Below are 14,746 nucleotides of genomic sequence, written 5' to 3'. Positions count from 1 at the left end.
CTGCTTTACTGTGGAATAATTAAATCCATAGGCTTTGGGGTAAGAATGTTGTGTTCAGATCCTGACTCTGCCATTTACTAGGTATGTGATCTTGGCAAGTTACTGAAACTGTGTGCCTCAATTTTCCCATGCATAAAAGAAAATAGGCATATTTCCCTTAAGAGAAGTGAAGATTAAGTGAGAGAATCTCTGCCCTCATAAACACTATCTAAATGTTAACTATTATAATTATTCACTCTATCTCAATAATAATTAGCATATGTAAGACTTTTGATACACTTGTATAAAACATATTCTATTCATTCTTTACTGAACAGAATTTTTAAAGAATTTACTCTAATAACTATCAAATTTTCCTTAATTTGCCACAGTCTTTAAATTTTTAAATAAGGGGTGCCTGAGTAGCTCAGTTGGTTGGGCAACTGACTCTTGATTCTTTCTGGCTCAGGTCCTGAGATTGAACTCAGCAGGGAATCTACCTTGAGGATTTCTCTCCCTCTCCCTCTATGCTTCCCCCTGCTCATGTGCTCACTCTCCCTCCCTCTCTCTCAAATAAATAAATACATTTAAAAAAAATAAAATAAATTTTTAAGTTAGGTTTCAAGGCCACCTTACCTAATTTGGTGTTATTTACATTTAATAATCTTACATTCTCTTCCATTATTTATACTCTTGCTAAATAACCTAAATACTTATTAAATCCCTCTGTAAAACTGAATAACAACATTACCATTATTGTTTCTATTCATTTCACTATAAAATTTTATGAATTTTCACATTGTACTATACAGAAAATACAAAGTGTATGTCTACATGCAGGAAATCAACTGGAATTAGAAAGTACAGAAAACATATTCCAAGAGGAATATGTACAATTTTTATAAAAAGATCTTATGTCAAAAAAAAAAAAAAGATCTTATGTCGTCTTTGTTTTAGATCACTTTTACAGTAACATACAATAAAATGATTGTGTAAACTGAAGTCAAACATTTTGCTACATCACACTGACCTTTATACAGGAAACATCCCAACATTGATAAGGTTCAGGACTATATATACGGAGAGAGAACCAAAGTAAAAGAGCCTTTTGAACAAACCAACTTTGGGCCCAGGAACGCCCTGACAGCACAATGGGATTATTAAGTTTTATCTTCCTCTTAGTCATATGCCTGCTGCAGGGGTCCAATACATCCCTCGTCCGGCTGAATGACAATGGCTACGAAGGCATTATCTTTGCTATAGACCCTCGTGTGCCAGAAGATGAAAAAATAATTGAACAGATAAAGGTAAGAAAGAATGGGGACTTCCACCATAAGACACAGGGCCTCTCTGATCTTTAGTTGAACTCATCTGTTCTTTGAAGACTTATTTAATGAATACTTATGGCATATCAGGGAGAGAAAACACTGAATTAAAAAATTTCTTGCCCTCGTGCAGTACACATTCTTTTTAGATGACATAGATAATGGAAACATGTAAAGCAGGTCAGTGGGTAGTAGGTTGCCATGGAGTAAAGTAAATGAGCAAAAGGGGATAGGCAGTGTTGGTGGGGTTGGTGGGGAGAAGAATGTGGGTTACCATTTCATGGAGGGCAGACAGGAAAGGCCTCAGTGTTGATGGTGACATCTGAGTGGAGACCTGAGATGAGTGAGGGAAGAACCCATTGAAAACCTGGGGGAGGGATCCCTGGGTGGCGCAGCGGTTTGGCGCCTGCCTTTGGCTCAGGGCGCGATCCTGGAGACCCGGGATCGAATCCCACGTCGGGCTCCCGGTGCATGGAGCCTGCTTCTCCCTCTGCCTGTGTCTCTGCCTCTCTCTCTATCTCTCTGAGTGTGACTATCGTAAATAAATAAATTAAAAAAAATGTTTAAAAAAAAAAAAAAAAGAAAACCTGGGGGAGGGAACAGCAGTGCAGCAAGCATGCTTGATGTGACCAGCAGTAGGTGATGACCAGGAAAAAGGGTGGAGAGAGCTGAACATGGAGACATAGTGGGTCCAGACTGCTGGAAAGACCTGGGCTTTTACTTCTGAGTGCCATGAGAATCCATGGAAGGATTCCAAGCAAGAGGAGGGGTGTGCTTTTTCACACATGTTCCAGGATCACTCTGCAGTGTTGAAGAAATTCTGTAAAGGGCTTCTACTTGTCATTCATCCTGTATAGCTCTGTTGCAACATAAAAGTGTGAAGGGACATCAGGTAGGAAGCTGTTGCAGGTGAGAAGTGATGGTGACCAGGAACAGGTACTTGTGGTAGAAATCATTAAAGTGGTATGATTCTGAACATATTCTGAGGGTATCATAGACAAATTTGCTGATGGTTTAGATGTGGCATGGGGGAGGGGAGGAGGGAAAAAATAGAAGTCAAGGAAGACTTTAAGGGTTTTGGCCTGAACACCTGGAAGGATGGAATTATCATCAGTTGACAAGGTGAAGACTATAAATGGAAAAAAATATTGGCAGATGGGAGATCAGGACTTGGTTTGAAGCATTTTGAATTTGAGATACTTACTCTATTCTCCATATAGATGGAGATAGGAATCTGAATTCAAGGGGGATATCTGGGTGGAGAAAAAAAATTGGGGAGTCATCGGCGTGCAGAATAAATGAGTTCACATAGAAGTGCATGTGGAGAAGGGAAAGGCTTCAAGATTGAACCAAAGAATTTAATTTCTGAAGTTTTTTCCAACTATAACATTTCATGTAATAAAGAGATTGGTGTTATAGCCATGCAAATTAGCTCTCCCTGTCTCTAACATCAACATTTACTAATTCCTTACATTTAATTTCTCCACTACTGTGTCCTTATGCTCACTGATTTAGCCTTCTGTGCGTGTGTTATTATCCATCAAAGCTTATGTGCTTGACGTAGGTGGTGAGCAGGTGATTTTGTGGCTGCCATTTATTATGCACTCTGAATAAGCTCTTGAAGCATAGCAATGTGTTCATTTATTGATAATTTTTGAATTCCATGGAAATATAAAGATTCCTTTCCTGAAGAGCACAGGCTTGAATAGCTGTTAATATAGCTGATTCTGAATGATGGCTTCTTAGTGTTCAGGAATAATCAATCAGTTTCAAACTTTTCTGAATATCAGAAACCGGTATTTGGAAGAATTATTTGTAAGGGCAAAAAATTCATTAAAGCGTCCTCTATTGAAGACCACAAGTAAAGTTCAATTATTAGTAGATAGACATGTCTAGATTACACAATGTTTCTTGACATTCTCGTAGCCCTCTACAAAGTCCTTGCATTTATATTATCAGGCAACCTTGTGAAATTCTTTCATCCACCATTACACAGAAGAGAGAACTGGTATTTGGAGAAGTAAATAATTTTTCCAAGGTTACATTAAATAGCACAATTAGTGCTGAAATCTAACACATGGGCTTTGAAGGCTGACAAATCTGGGATTGAGTTCTAACTTATATAAGGTAACAAAAATTACTCATTTTTGGTAACTGGTGACCCAACTTGTGGACATGACCTTACTTTTGGGATATTATCTGACAATAATAAGATTCATGCTGAATCTATTAATGACCTGAGATGTCAATTGTCAACTTTCCTTATTCCTTTTACTCATGTATCTTTTTGGTTTGAAAGTACTTATTTTTTGAAATATCAATAATATTAATTATCTTTGATCCAGCTACCATATTATAGGAATTCTGAGAAGGGATTTAGAAGGATTATAGAAATTATCTTTGGAAAGCCTGTGAGAACCATTATTAGACACGCTAGTATGCTCTAGGGGATCACAGTCATCTGACACAGGGTCTGTAAAATCCCCCAATGACCCGAGAATATACCACTACCCAAGGCAGTTGCATAGAGCTAAGGATACTACAAGGTAAATGGAATCCCTTGGAGTTATACAATGCACAACCCAAACAACTACATAATAACTTACTTTTCTAATCTGTACCACAATTCAAATCACCATATATACTTTTTATCTCAAAGAAACAGAGATAGCCATCACTTCAAGCAAAGTATGACAACTGGCTAAGATCTAAATATCCCAAAATAAAAAATGAGGAAAGGCATCCCTAGGGAATAGGTTTCTTTCATCTGTTTTAGGTCAGTGATGAATTAATTCCCAATCTACTTTGGGAAATCTCTGAAGATTTTTTCCTAACTCTAAGCTGGTTCTTTGGGCCTTTAGTTCTCTGTACTCTGATGTCTGACAGATCCCACAACTCTGAACCTAGTCAGTTTGCTGATCTCTTCAATGTGTATAAGTCAGGACACTGGACTCTCTTCAAGAAAACAAGACAGAGAGCCCTGGGATAGCTGAAGAATAATTCTATTGTGGGCTTGTGTCAGATCAGGAAGCATCATGGAGGAGGAGAGCCTACTCTGAAGGAAACAACACTGTTGACTGGGAAATTGCCAACAAGATGAAGAGTTTGATATTGTCATCCAGCACCCAGGATCCCTCAATTATTTCATGTAGAATAGATCATCATTAAGAAGCATTCATCCATCTTCACCCCCCCCCCCATGAGATAGTAAGTTCTAGAAAAGGACTATCTCCCTTATTAATCATTGCACCTTTGGATTCAGTGTACTGAACAGTATAAAGTGACACTATTTTCAGCTTGTTGGCAGAGCAGAAACTTTGCCTATGATTAAAAAGCTCTGCATCTCCTATGAATTTTTCTATTCCTCCAGTCCCCAGATCCCAATCCAGCTGCTTCTCCTGGGGAGTATAATGGAAAACCTGTCCTATGTCCCATCCTACAGGCTGTTCTCTTCAGCTTGCATCACCTAAGGCTTGTCTCTATTAGGACTTATTAAGAGTAATGATATCAACTGGTTTTATGACTGCCTATGTGTAAAGGACTATATAACTCATTTTCATGTTTATGTTAACCTTAAAGAAAGTTAGCCCAATTAAGAGGTGAAGAACCTGAGCTTCAGAGTGTTAAACTGGCCAAGCTCTATTACCCAGAAGGTTCTACTACCAATATTGGAATCAAGTAGATGACTCTAAAGTCTAAGCCTTTGTAGGGGTGCCTTGGCACGGGGGTGGGGGGAGGCTCAGTCAAGTAAGCATCTGACTCTCAATTTTGGCTCAGGTGATGATCTCAGGGTGGTGTGATTGAGCTCTGTGTGGGGCTCCACACTGGACATGGAGCTCACTTAAGATTTCTCTCCTCTCCCTCCATCCCTGCCCCCACACCTCACATGTGCGTGGTATCACTCTCTCTATATATAAAGGAAAAATAAATAAAGTCTATGCCTTTGTCATTTTACATAATTTCTCTTAAGACCAAACAGAAGCATTTGCCCTTTGATGAAGGGTCATAGAAAACTCAAAGACTTTAATGTGTAAGATTAAGATATAATTTTGCACTGATAGGTACAGGTCACAGAGCTGGAGCTGAGTGGCAGAGACCCTTTTCTCTAGTAACTTGCTTTGTCTATCCACTCTTAAATTGGGAAATACCTATGATGAAGCCCTGCTCATTTAGTCCACTGTTGCTTGAAATCCTCACATATTTTTTCTTTTAATAATAGGATATGGTGACTACAGCTTCTATCTACCTGTTTGAAGCCACAGAAAAAAGATTTTTTTTCAAAAATGTATCAATACTAATTCCTAACAACTGGAAGGAAAACCCACTATACAAGAGGCCAAAACATGAAAGCTACAAACACGTAAGAGTCCAAAAGGCTTCTCTTAAAAAATTATATTTTCTGGTGATCTCCGGTTTTGCAGCACATTGTTTTTAGAGTTTTTAAAAATTAAATGTTATCATTTCTATTTCTGATGTTTTAAAATATTTTAAACATTCTCAGGCCGATGTTTTAGTTGCACCACCTACCCTCCCAGGTAGAGATGAACCATATACCAGGCAGTTCACAGCCTGTGAAGAAAAAGGAGAATATATTCATTTCACCCCTGACTTTGTACTTGGAAAAAAAGAAAAGGAATACGGACCATCAGGTAGGAACTTTTGTTAAAACATGTGTTTTGCAAATGATTCTAACATGAGGCTTTGTGTCCAGGTTACGTGTACAGGCCTTGGAGTCAGTCTCTAGGTTCAAATCCTGACTTACCAATTGTGTGTGACCTTGGACAAATAACCTAGTTTCTCTGTCTTATTTCCTGTAAGATAGTAAATAGAAAGTTTCCTACCTTGGAGAATTGTTGTGAACACTGCATTAGATAATCCATATAACTGTAGTCAGAATAATGTCTACAGAAATTTGAGCACAGAACAACAATACATTTTTTAAGGCATACTCTTCAGATTTAAATTTTTCAGTTCTCCACAGCTGGATATTAATCAATCAAAGCTGCCTCTATGGAAGGCAAATGTATGGCAAGCTGCAAAGAGCCAGAATGCTGGTTCTTGGCCAAGAGAAAATACTCATAGGCTGTTAGTTGCTGATATTATTATTCAACTTATTTGGTTGAACCAGATGAACTTGTCTAAGAGTGGGCATTTTTACCTAGAGAAACAACAATTTCATCTAGTTCAATCTAAAAGTTAAAATCATTGGTTCAAATGAACTAAAGCATAATGTTTTTCATATAAAAATACAAACCATTGTCAAAGGAAGGCTCAACTCACATGTTACCATTCAGTGAAAACCTTCCTAAATCCTAGAATCTCCTTCTCCCATTACCCCTTCAATAACCACATAATAAATCTCTTGTTTTCTGTCAAATGTTCAGCTAGCCCTGGTCCTCATCATCACCTGGACCTGTTCTCCACCCCCAACTTGAAAGCTCTATCATCCCATCCCATCCCAATCTTCTGTCCCTCAAACTTTAGCCTGACCATGTCTGTTCTTGGCAACTCTAATCATTAGCACCTTTCTAGGCTACAGTCTCTTGCCTAGCTGATATACCCAGAAAAATCAGTCATTTCAATTATAAGTATAAATACCTCAAATCCCTCACCATTCATATCCTTATGTTTCATTCAAATTGCCAAATCCTCTGTACTGTTTCCAGCCAGTTTCCTTTGGCTCCTGTTAATGTATTTCCAAGACTGTGAAAGAAAATTATAAAACTAATGGTATCATTACGTAAACTCAGGGAAGCCTCAAAGCTACTCAACAATATTTGAACTTACCTCTTCTTGGCTCCCTTACTCATTCCCCATAGCAGCTGTTCTAAAACTTCTACTATTTTTCTCAAGATCTCTAACCATTCTTTTAAGTCCCTCAACAGATGTCTTGATTGGGAAAACAGAGCTCTACAGTCAAGCTAATTAACGTGTCATCTCCTCATATAGTTACCTATCCTTTCCATTCCATTCCATTCCATTCCATTCCATTCCATTCCATTCTATTCTATTCTATTCTATATTTGTGGTAAGAGCACTTAAACTCTACTCTCTTAGCAAATTAAAGGGGGCATGGAAGGCAAGGCAACCTGCCATGCACCAAATCCCTGTTGTAGTCGCTGTTATGAGGGTTTTTTTCCTCCCATACTGAAAGGTACAATTTCACACTTAACTAATCTGGTTCCATTTGCCTAAAAAAACTTTAAACCAGTGTTTTTAAAGTTCAAATTCACAGAGGAATAACTTAGGAATCTTGTTAATATGCAGATTCTGCTTCAGGAAGTCTAGAGTAGGTCCAAGATTCTGCATTTCTTGTTAGCTTTACCAAGTGATGCTTCTGTTTCTGGTCTAATGAACACATTTTCAGTAGTAATGATTTACAGAAGAAATGTGACTTATACATAATGCTGACACTCCCCTCTCCCATTTTTAGATCTCGTGAGTTAATTTGAGTTAGAGAAACACACATTATAGAACAGAATAGGGACACCGGGGTGGCTCATGGGATACCGGGGTGGCTCAGCGGTTTAGCATCTGCCTTCGGCTCTGGGCATGATCCTAGAGTCCCAGGATCGAGTCCCACATCAGGCTCCCTGCATGGAGCCTGCTTCTCCCTCTGCCTGTGTCTCTGCCTCTCTCTCTCTCTCTCTCATAAATAAATAAAATCTTTAAAAAAGAACAGAATATATGTCCATATTCTTCTTCATTTCTATGTCCTCTAAAGTTTTTCCTAATATTGCTAAAACAGAAATTCTACTTGTTACTTCTTCCTGCATTTCAAGCAATGGATTTACCTTTACTCTTCCATTTACCCTTAAATCCTCCCCCCTCCCAAGTTTTTTAATTCCCTCTCTTTGAGCTTTTCCTAGTCCAGGATTACATCTTATTCATCTTTGTATTTCCTAGTACTTAGTATATGCTGAATATATATAATTAATAATAACTGCTTTCACATAGTTTATACTTCTATGTGCTAAGTATTATAAATTAATCACATTATTTGGCCACACCCCAAAATTATATATGGTCTATGGCAGTGTTTTTCCATTTTTTTTCATTATCAACTCCCTTAGGAGCATTTATAGACATTTTTAAACTAATTACATCCTAGTGAAATGTTAATAGTACAGATTGTATCTGTTTATTTGTAGGAACAAGCTTTGGAGAGCTAAAAACCAGTATAATATCTAAGCCTTTTTGCCCCCCAAGAGCCAAAACCCAAAGCTCGGTCTATTTTGCCCATAGCATACACATCACAAATATTTTGTTGATGTAACGTGTGTAATAAAAAGATGATATACTATATAATATAATGCAACCTGCATTTTATAAATAAAAATGTAAATGTTAGCAGTTATTTAAAAACTAAATATAATTTTTTATTGAAAAATTTTCTTTAAAATATTTGAGGAACAATTTTGTCACTTGAATTATGATCATATATTTGAAATATTTTCCTACAGATAGACTGTTTGTCCATGAGTGGGCTCATCTCCGCTGGGGAGTGTTTGATGAGTATAATGAAGATGCGCCTTTCTACAGTGCTAAGTCAAAAAAAATTGAAGCAACAAGGCATGACTATTTAAATTTTTTAAATTATTTTAGGCTGTAACTGATTTTTTCCTTAGTTTGATTTCTTTTAAATACCAATCATTTTTTTATCCCAATGCAGATAATAGATACTGTATCACAAAAGAGTGCTTTTCTGTTTTTTTCTTTTTCCTTTATTTTTTGTTTTTTGTTTTTAGAAAAATGTGTCTATTTAAAGTAGCTGGCTGTCTATTTAAAATACACATAACTTCAAGACCGTTTGATAACCAATTTGACATATTTTGTACCTCTCTCATATTTTTGTACATATTTTGTACCTCATATAGTATGTGCCAAATCAAAACTATTTATCCCACATAAGAACAAAAAATTGGTTAAGAAATAGTGTAAATGCACACTAAATGAGAAACCAATCTTCTAAGGGCCAGACAAGGATTTCTTGGGATGTGTAAATTTCATTTAAGAATATCAAATATCATAGTTAATCATAGACAATCCTCTTAGTTCTGAGATTAAGAGAGCAAAGTTATTGTTGGTAGTTGGTTTAAAATTAGATGCCATCAGCTTAATCAATCTTAGATGACCTGCTAGGTCTACAGACTTATCAAAAAAAAGTACAAACTGAAAGATACTAATTTCAGCAAAAGCCATTCCTCTGCCCAATTGCTCCACTAGTTTCAACACATGTATTTAAGGAGTATGACATTGATTACATTTGTTTATATCATATTCCCCCTAAATGTCTAGTCTCTGCTATAGAACATTCATCATGGTTGTAAATATAGATACCATTATGTTCACTGAGTTCTGGAGCAATAGAAGCATACACATAGTTTAGGAGACTCCCTAAATGACTGAATGAAATCTAGTAATTACTTCTTAAATTTGAACTGGAAACACATGGAAAATATAGGATACATTCACATTCCAGCATATTTGTTGCAATCACTGCTACCTTTGCTCAATTCCATGCAATAAAATATGTGTCAAAAATGTCCCCACCAGTAAAGTCTACTGTCCTAGGCAGTATCTCCGTCTTTCCTTCAAGCCACATTTTGTTTTGGATTAAAAAGCTTCTTTAAAACCAAAACACTTGTAGCTATGCCATATCACATTCTTTTGGAGATATCTTCTTGGAAAAGATTTCTACAAAGAACTTCAAGCTAAGATGGTACCAAGAGTGTTTTCACAGGTTGCCTTGTACAGATACCAGCAGTGCCTTTATCATCACAAGGCCTCCAGGAGAGATGTTTGGAAAAGGGGAATCTCCAGCCATTGGTATTAACAAGACAGCAGCAGCTTTAATCACAACAGGGAACTCAGCCATTGCATATACTAGATATCCCACTTAAAATTTCTTTCCGCAATTTCCTGAAAAATAGATAACTGTTCTTGTAGGAATCCTAAAATATTGCTGTCAAAAATAGGATTGTATAGTACATAAATAAGAATAAAGATCTTCATATGCAGGTCATTATTAAAAACCTTGATAGAAAGAGTACTTAAGATTTTCTAATTTTTAATTGTTAAGTTGCCTCAAAGATTGTTATATATTTTCAGATGTTCCACAGGTATTACTGGATTAAACAGAGTTCATAAGTGTCAAGGAAACAGTTGTACAACTAGAGGATGCAGAATTGATTCTAAGACAAAACTGTATGAAAAAGATTGTCAATTCTTCCCTGATAAAGATCAAACTGAAAAGGCATCCATAATGTTTATGCAAGGTATTAATTCTGTAAGTATGCCAACTGTAATTTCAGAGCATATATTTATATTCAAAAGACATGTTTATATTCAAAGGTCATGTTTATAAAATATTTGTGCAGGTTACCTGAGAGTACCTTCACAAGGTATTCTGAGAATACCTAATTAACTCATATTAATATGGAGTTCTTTAAACATTAACTGGTATATGGTAAGCACTTAATTAGCATTAGCTTTATTACAATTATTCAAAACCCACATTACTATTATATGATTCCTCAATGAATCCTATTTCATTAAAAATGACGTATTTGTCAAGCAGATTTTTTATTTTTCAGATTTGTAATTGAATTTTAAATGCATTGTATATGAAAAGTATTTTTTCACTTTATTAACCTTTTAGGTTGTTGAATTCTGTAATAAAGAAAACCATAACCGAGAAGCTCCAAGTATACAAAACAAATTGTGCAATTTCAGAAGTACATGGGAGGTGATCAGCAATTCTGAGGATTTTAAAAACACAACATCTTTGGTGGCACCACCCCCTCCACCTGTTTTCTCATTGCTGAAGATCAGAGAAAGAATTGTGTGCTTAGTTCTTGATAAGTCTGGAAGCATGAATGTAAGTTTATGGGCTCATTTTTCCTGGATGTAGGAACACAGAAGTAATTGAATAGCTGAGAATACTTTGAATACTACCTGCTTGTTCTAAAATGCATGGTGGCATAATATTATTACCTTCTATGATCATGACCTCAAGAGAGGCAGTGAATATTGTAATGAAAGAAGTGTAGCAATAGAATGAGAAAGACCTAACCCAAGATCCAACCCCAGAAAATGGAGTGTTTATTGAGGGGTACTTTTAGACCCTTTAGTAAAGCCTTAGTGAGAAAATCAAAATTAAAGATTTTTAACATGGACATGCTTTCTAACCTTGCCTCTGTTATCTACTAGAAATACTTTACAGACATGAGGAGAGAGTGGATTAGGGCCTCTGAACTCCATTCCAAGTCAAGGAACAAAATCAACCAGGAGAATTGTTAACATGGCTTTACCTTGTTTGCATCATCTATATAAATAACCTCTTTATCCTCAAAGACACAGACAAAAAGCATCACTACAATGAAGATAGACAGATTCAGTCATTCATTCCTTCTATTATCATTCACTGAATGGAAGGCATTGTGCCAGACTCTAGGAATAGAAATTCAAATCCTTGAAAAGTTCACAGTTGGGTAAATTTTCTTTCCCTTCTCCATTATCCGGTTGACTCATACATATTCTTCAAATTTGGTAGAGGTACCCATTTTATACAAGAGAAGATGGGCCAGGCTTCTGGGCTGGACTAATGGTTCTTCTGCTGGTCTTCCACAATGAAACCTCTACTACTATGTATTATATTGAAATTACACATTTATCTCCCATTAGACTGGGAGCTCCTCTAGGACTTGAAGCAGTGTCTTATTCATTTTTGCATCCCTTTTGCCTAAAACAAGGTTTATCATGTATAAGCACTCAATAAATAATTGTTGAAATACACTACAAATGAGCAGACATAATGTGATAAAGCATCCAGAAAAAATGGCACATTTGAGGGAGAACAGAGCATGCTAAAGATCAAGCAAGAAAAATTACTTCAACAAAAGAGGCCTGGTTGGTTACTGAAAAGCACAGAAGATAACACAAGCTGAATGAAATAATCCACAATAGCTGAGTTTCAAAAAGAGCATCAGAATGTTAGACACCTATACATAAAAGTATTCTAGGAAGTGTTGAAGGGAAAAGATGAAGTTCCTTACTGGGAAAAGACGAATAGCTTCCTTTGGACAAGATACAGGTAGAGCTAAGTTTAGAGGTAAAACAAAGTAGTAGAGAGAGAGCCCTCAAAGATGGAGATGTAAGAGCAGTTTTTCACTAGGAGTTGGTTCTAGGAAGTTCAGAGGGAAATTTGGATGTGTGCTGTAGGGAGGTACCACAAATCACCAGATGAAGGACTGGAAAAGACAAATGAAGAGGCTTACGTTCTGGGCATTCATCTAGGAAAGAGGGTTGTGAGTTTTACTGAGTTATCAAAGAACCAATTCCAATTAATCCACTGGCAGGGAAGTGGTGTGGAAAGGTTAGGAACAGAAGAGGAAATGGGGGAGGTAGGTACTGGGCCTCTCAGATTGTGACTGCAATTTAAGTAGGTTTCATCTCTTGCGAAGTTGCCAAGTGACTGGGGAGATTTCAGTCTCTAGATAGAGACCATGATAGTCTGGTTTGATACTGTGGGATCTGGGGAGTGGTTTCACCTTGATACAACTGGAAGAGAGGATCTGGGAGTTATTAGGCAGTCTCTAAGATGTGAGTCATCACCCTCCAATTCCATCCCAACCCCCACCCTACCCTTCACCTCTAATTTGAGTGCTTAGCAGCCAAGAATCAGCTCTAGTTAAAGCCTATGTTCCTTACTATATCATATATCATATATGTTCTATAATACATATAACTATATTTTTCAATTTTTATCAATTGAAAAAAATGCTTTAATAACACTAATTACTATAGGTTAAAAAATGACAAATTTTATTCACTCATTTTAAGTGATCTGCTATTATTTTCCAATTGAAGACCCCTTGGTTGTTTTTCTTGATCTTTTCTATTCAGGGTTTTAATCGCCTAAATAGAATGAATCAAGCAGCAAAACATTTCCTACTGCAGACCATTGAAAATGGATCCTGGGTGGGGATGGTGCACTTTGATAGTACTGCCTATATTAAAAGTAATCTAATCCAAATAATAAGCAGCAAGGAAAGAAACAACCTCTTGGAGAGCTTACCTACAACAGCTAACGGAGGAACTTCTATCTGTGCTGGAATTAAATCAGCATTTCAGGTGAAAATCATATTGCAAATGTCACTTGTTCTTTTTTAAAAAAATTCAAGTATAATTGGCATATAGTACCTTATTTGTTTCATAGTGATTTGATATTTTTATATTATCATTTTATGAAATCCATGATAAGTCTAGTTACTACCTGTTGCCATACAAAGTAATTATAGTATTAGTAGCTGTATTCCCTATGTTGTAGATAAAAAGTACATTTTATCACCATCATTTATTTATTTAATGACTTAAAGTTTCTACCTCTTAATCTGTTCACCTAGTTTCTTCTTTTTTATGATTAGGACATTTTTATGTTAAATGCTGCCACACATACTTACCGCCTAATTTTAAAATGACTAATATTAAGAAGCACAGGACTCACTAAGCCCATAGAAAAAATTCATTTAATGATATTTTTAATGGATCAGTAAATTAATGAATAAACTGATGGGTGAACAAATGATTATTAAAATGCAACTAGAGTATAAGCCAAATGAAGTCAGGGACTTTGTCTTGGTACCATGCAGTAGTCAGTGCTCAATAAATATTAAATAAACAAGTGTGCTTGAGCAGCAAAACTTATCAACTCTTAAGACAATGAAGGAAGTTATATGGTATAATTTCACTTTGGTCCAATCCTCATTTCAGTTTCTGTGACACTCAGCTGGGAAAAACTGATATTTATTAAAGCAGATGTAACAGGGCTGTTAGAGTTAGGAATACTGGTCAGAACATTAATTTTAACATCAGAGTACTGGCTCTACCACTTACCAACTATGTGATCGTAAGCAAAGTTTGCAGTCTCTTTGGACTCTCAGTCCAAAATACAGGAAAACAAGAATGCCTACTTCATAGGACTGTTATGAAGATTAAACGAAGTACTACATTTATGTATGTAGAAAAATATCTATTATATAGTGAACCTATTTCACAAATGCCATAATAATGATAATAGTCATATATATTTGGATAAAACTAGGATTCACAATATATAATATATACGTGAGGGGAGTAATGGGAATGCTGTATAAATGCAATACATGTATAAAAGCATTTTCTGTTTTTTAGTTTGATTTTTTTTAAAGCTTTTATTTATTTATTCATGAGAGACACACAGAATGAGAGAGAGAGAGAGAGAGAGAGAGAGAGAAAGGCAGAGACACAGGCAGAGGGAGAAGCAGGCTCCATGCAGGGAGCCCGATGTGGGACTCAATCCCTGTCTCCAGGATCACTCCCTAGGCTGAAGACAGGCGCTAAACAGCTGAGCCACCCAGTCTGCCCTTTAGTTTGATTTTAATGTGTGGCAGAGCATATTT

At 36.4% G+C, this 14,746-nt stretch overlaps 1 protein-coding gene across 1 annotated transcript in view; it reads left to right on the top strand.

Moving 5' to 3' along the window:
- The first annotated feature begins 1,061 nt into the window (after positions 1 to 1,061).
- CLCA4 (chloride channel accessory 4) overlaps positions 1,062 to 14,746 on the top strand; it is a 29,709-nt gene continuing 16,024 nt past the window's right edge. Inside the window, exons 1-7 of the mRNA XM_038538954.1 lie at positions 1,062 to 1,286; positions 5,524 to 5,664; positions 5,806 to 5,953; positions 8,768 to 8,876; positions 10,416 to 10,593; positions 10,966 to 11,184; positions 13,212 to 13,439. Of these exons, the coding sequence (XP_038394882.1) occupies positions 1,131 to 1,286; positions 5,524 to 5,664; positions 5,806 to 5,953; positions 8,768 to 8,876; positions 10,416 to 10,593; positions 10,966 to 11,184; positions 13,212 to 13,439 (1,179 nt within the window). The 5' untranslated portion in view covers positions 1,062 to 1,130. The remainder of the gene's footprint in view (positions 1,287 to 5,523; positions 5,665 to 5,805; positions 5,954 to 8,767; positions 8,877 to 10,415; positions 10,594 to 10,965; positions 11,185 to 13,211; positions 13,440 to 14,746) is intronic.

This window comes from Canis lupus, chromosome 6 (assembly GCF_011100685.1).
Source record: "Canis lupus familiaris isolate Mischka breed German Shepherd chromosome 6, alternate assembly UU_Cfam_GSD_1.0, whole genome shotgun sequence".
NCBI lineage: Eukaryota > Metazoa > Chordata > Mammalia > Carnivora > Canidae > Canis > Canis lupus.
Note: the sequence above shows the minus strand (reverse complement) of the source record. Positions and strands in the feature narration are given on the sequence as shown.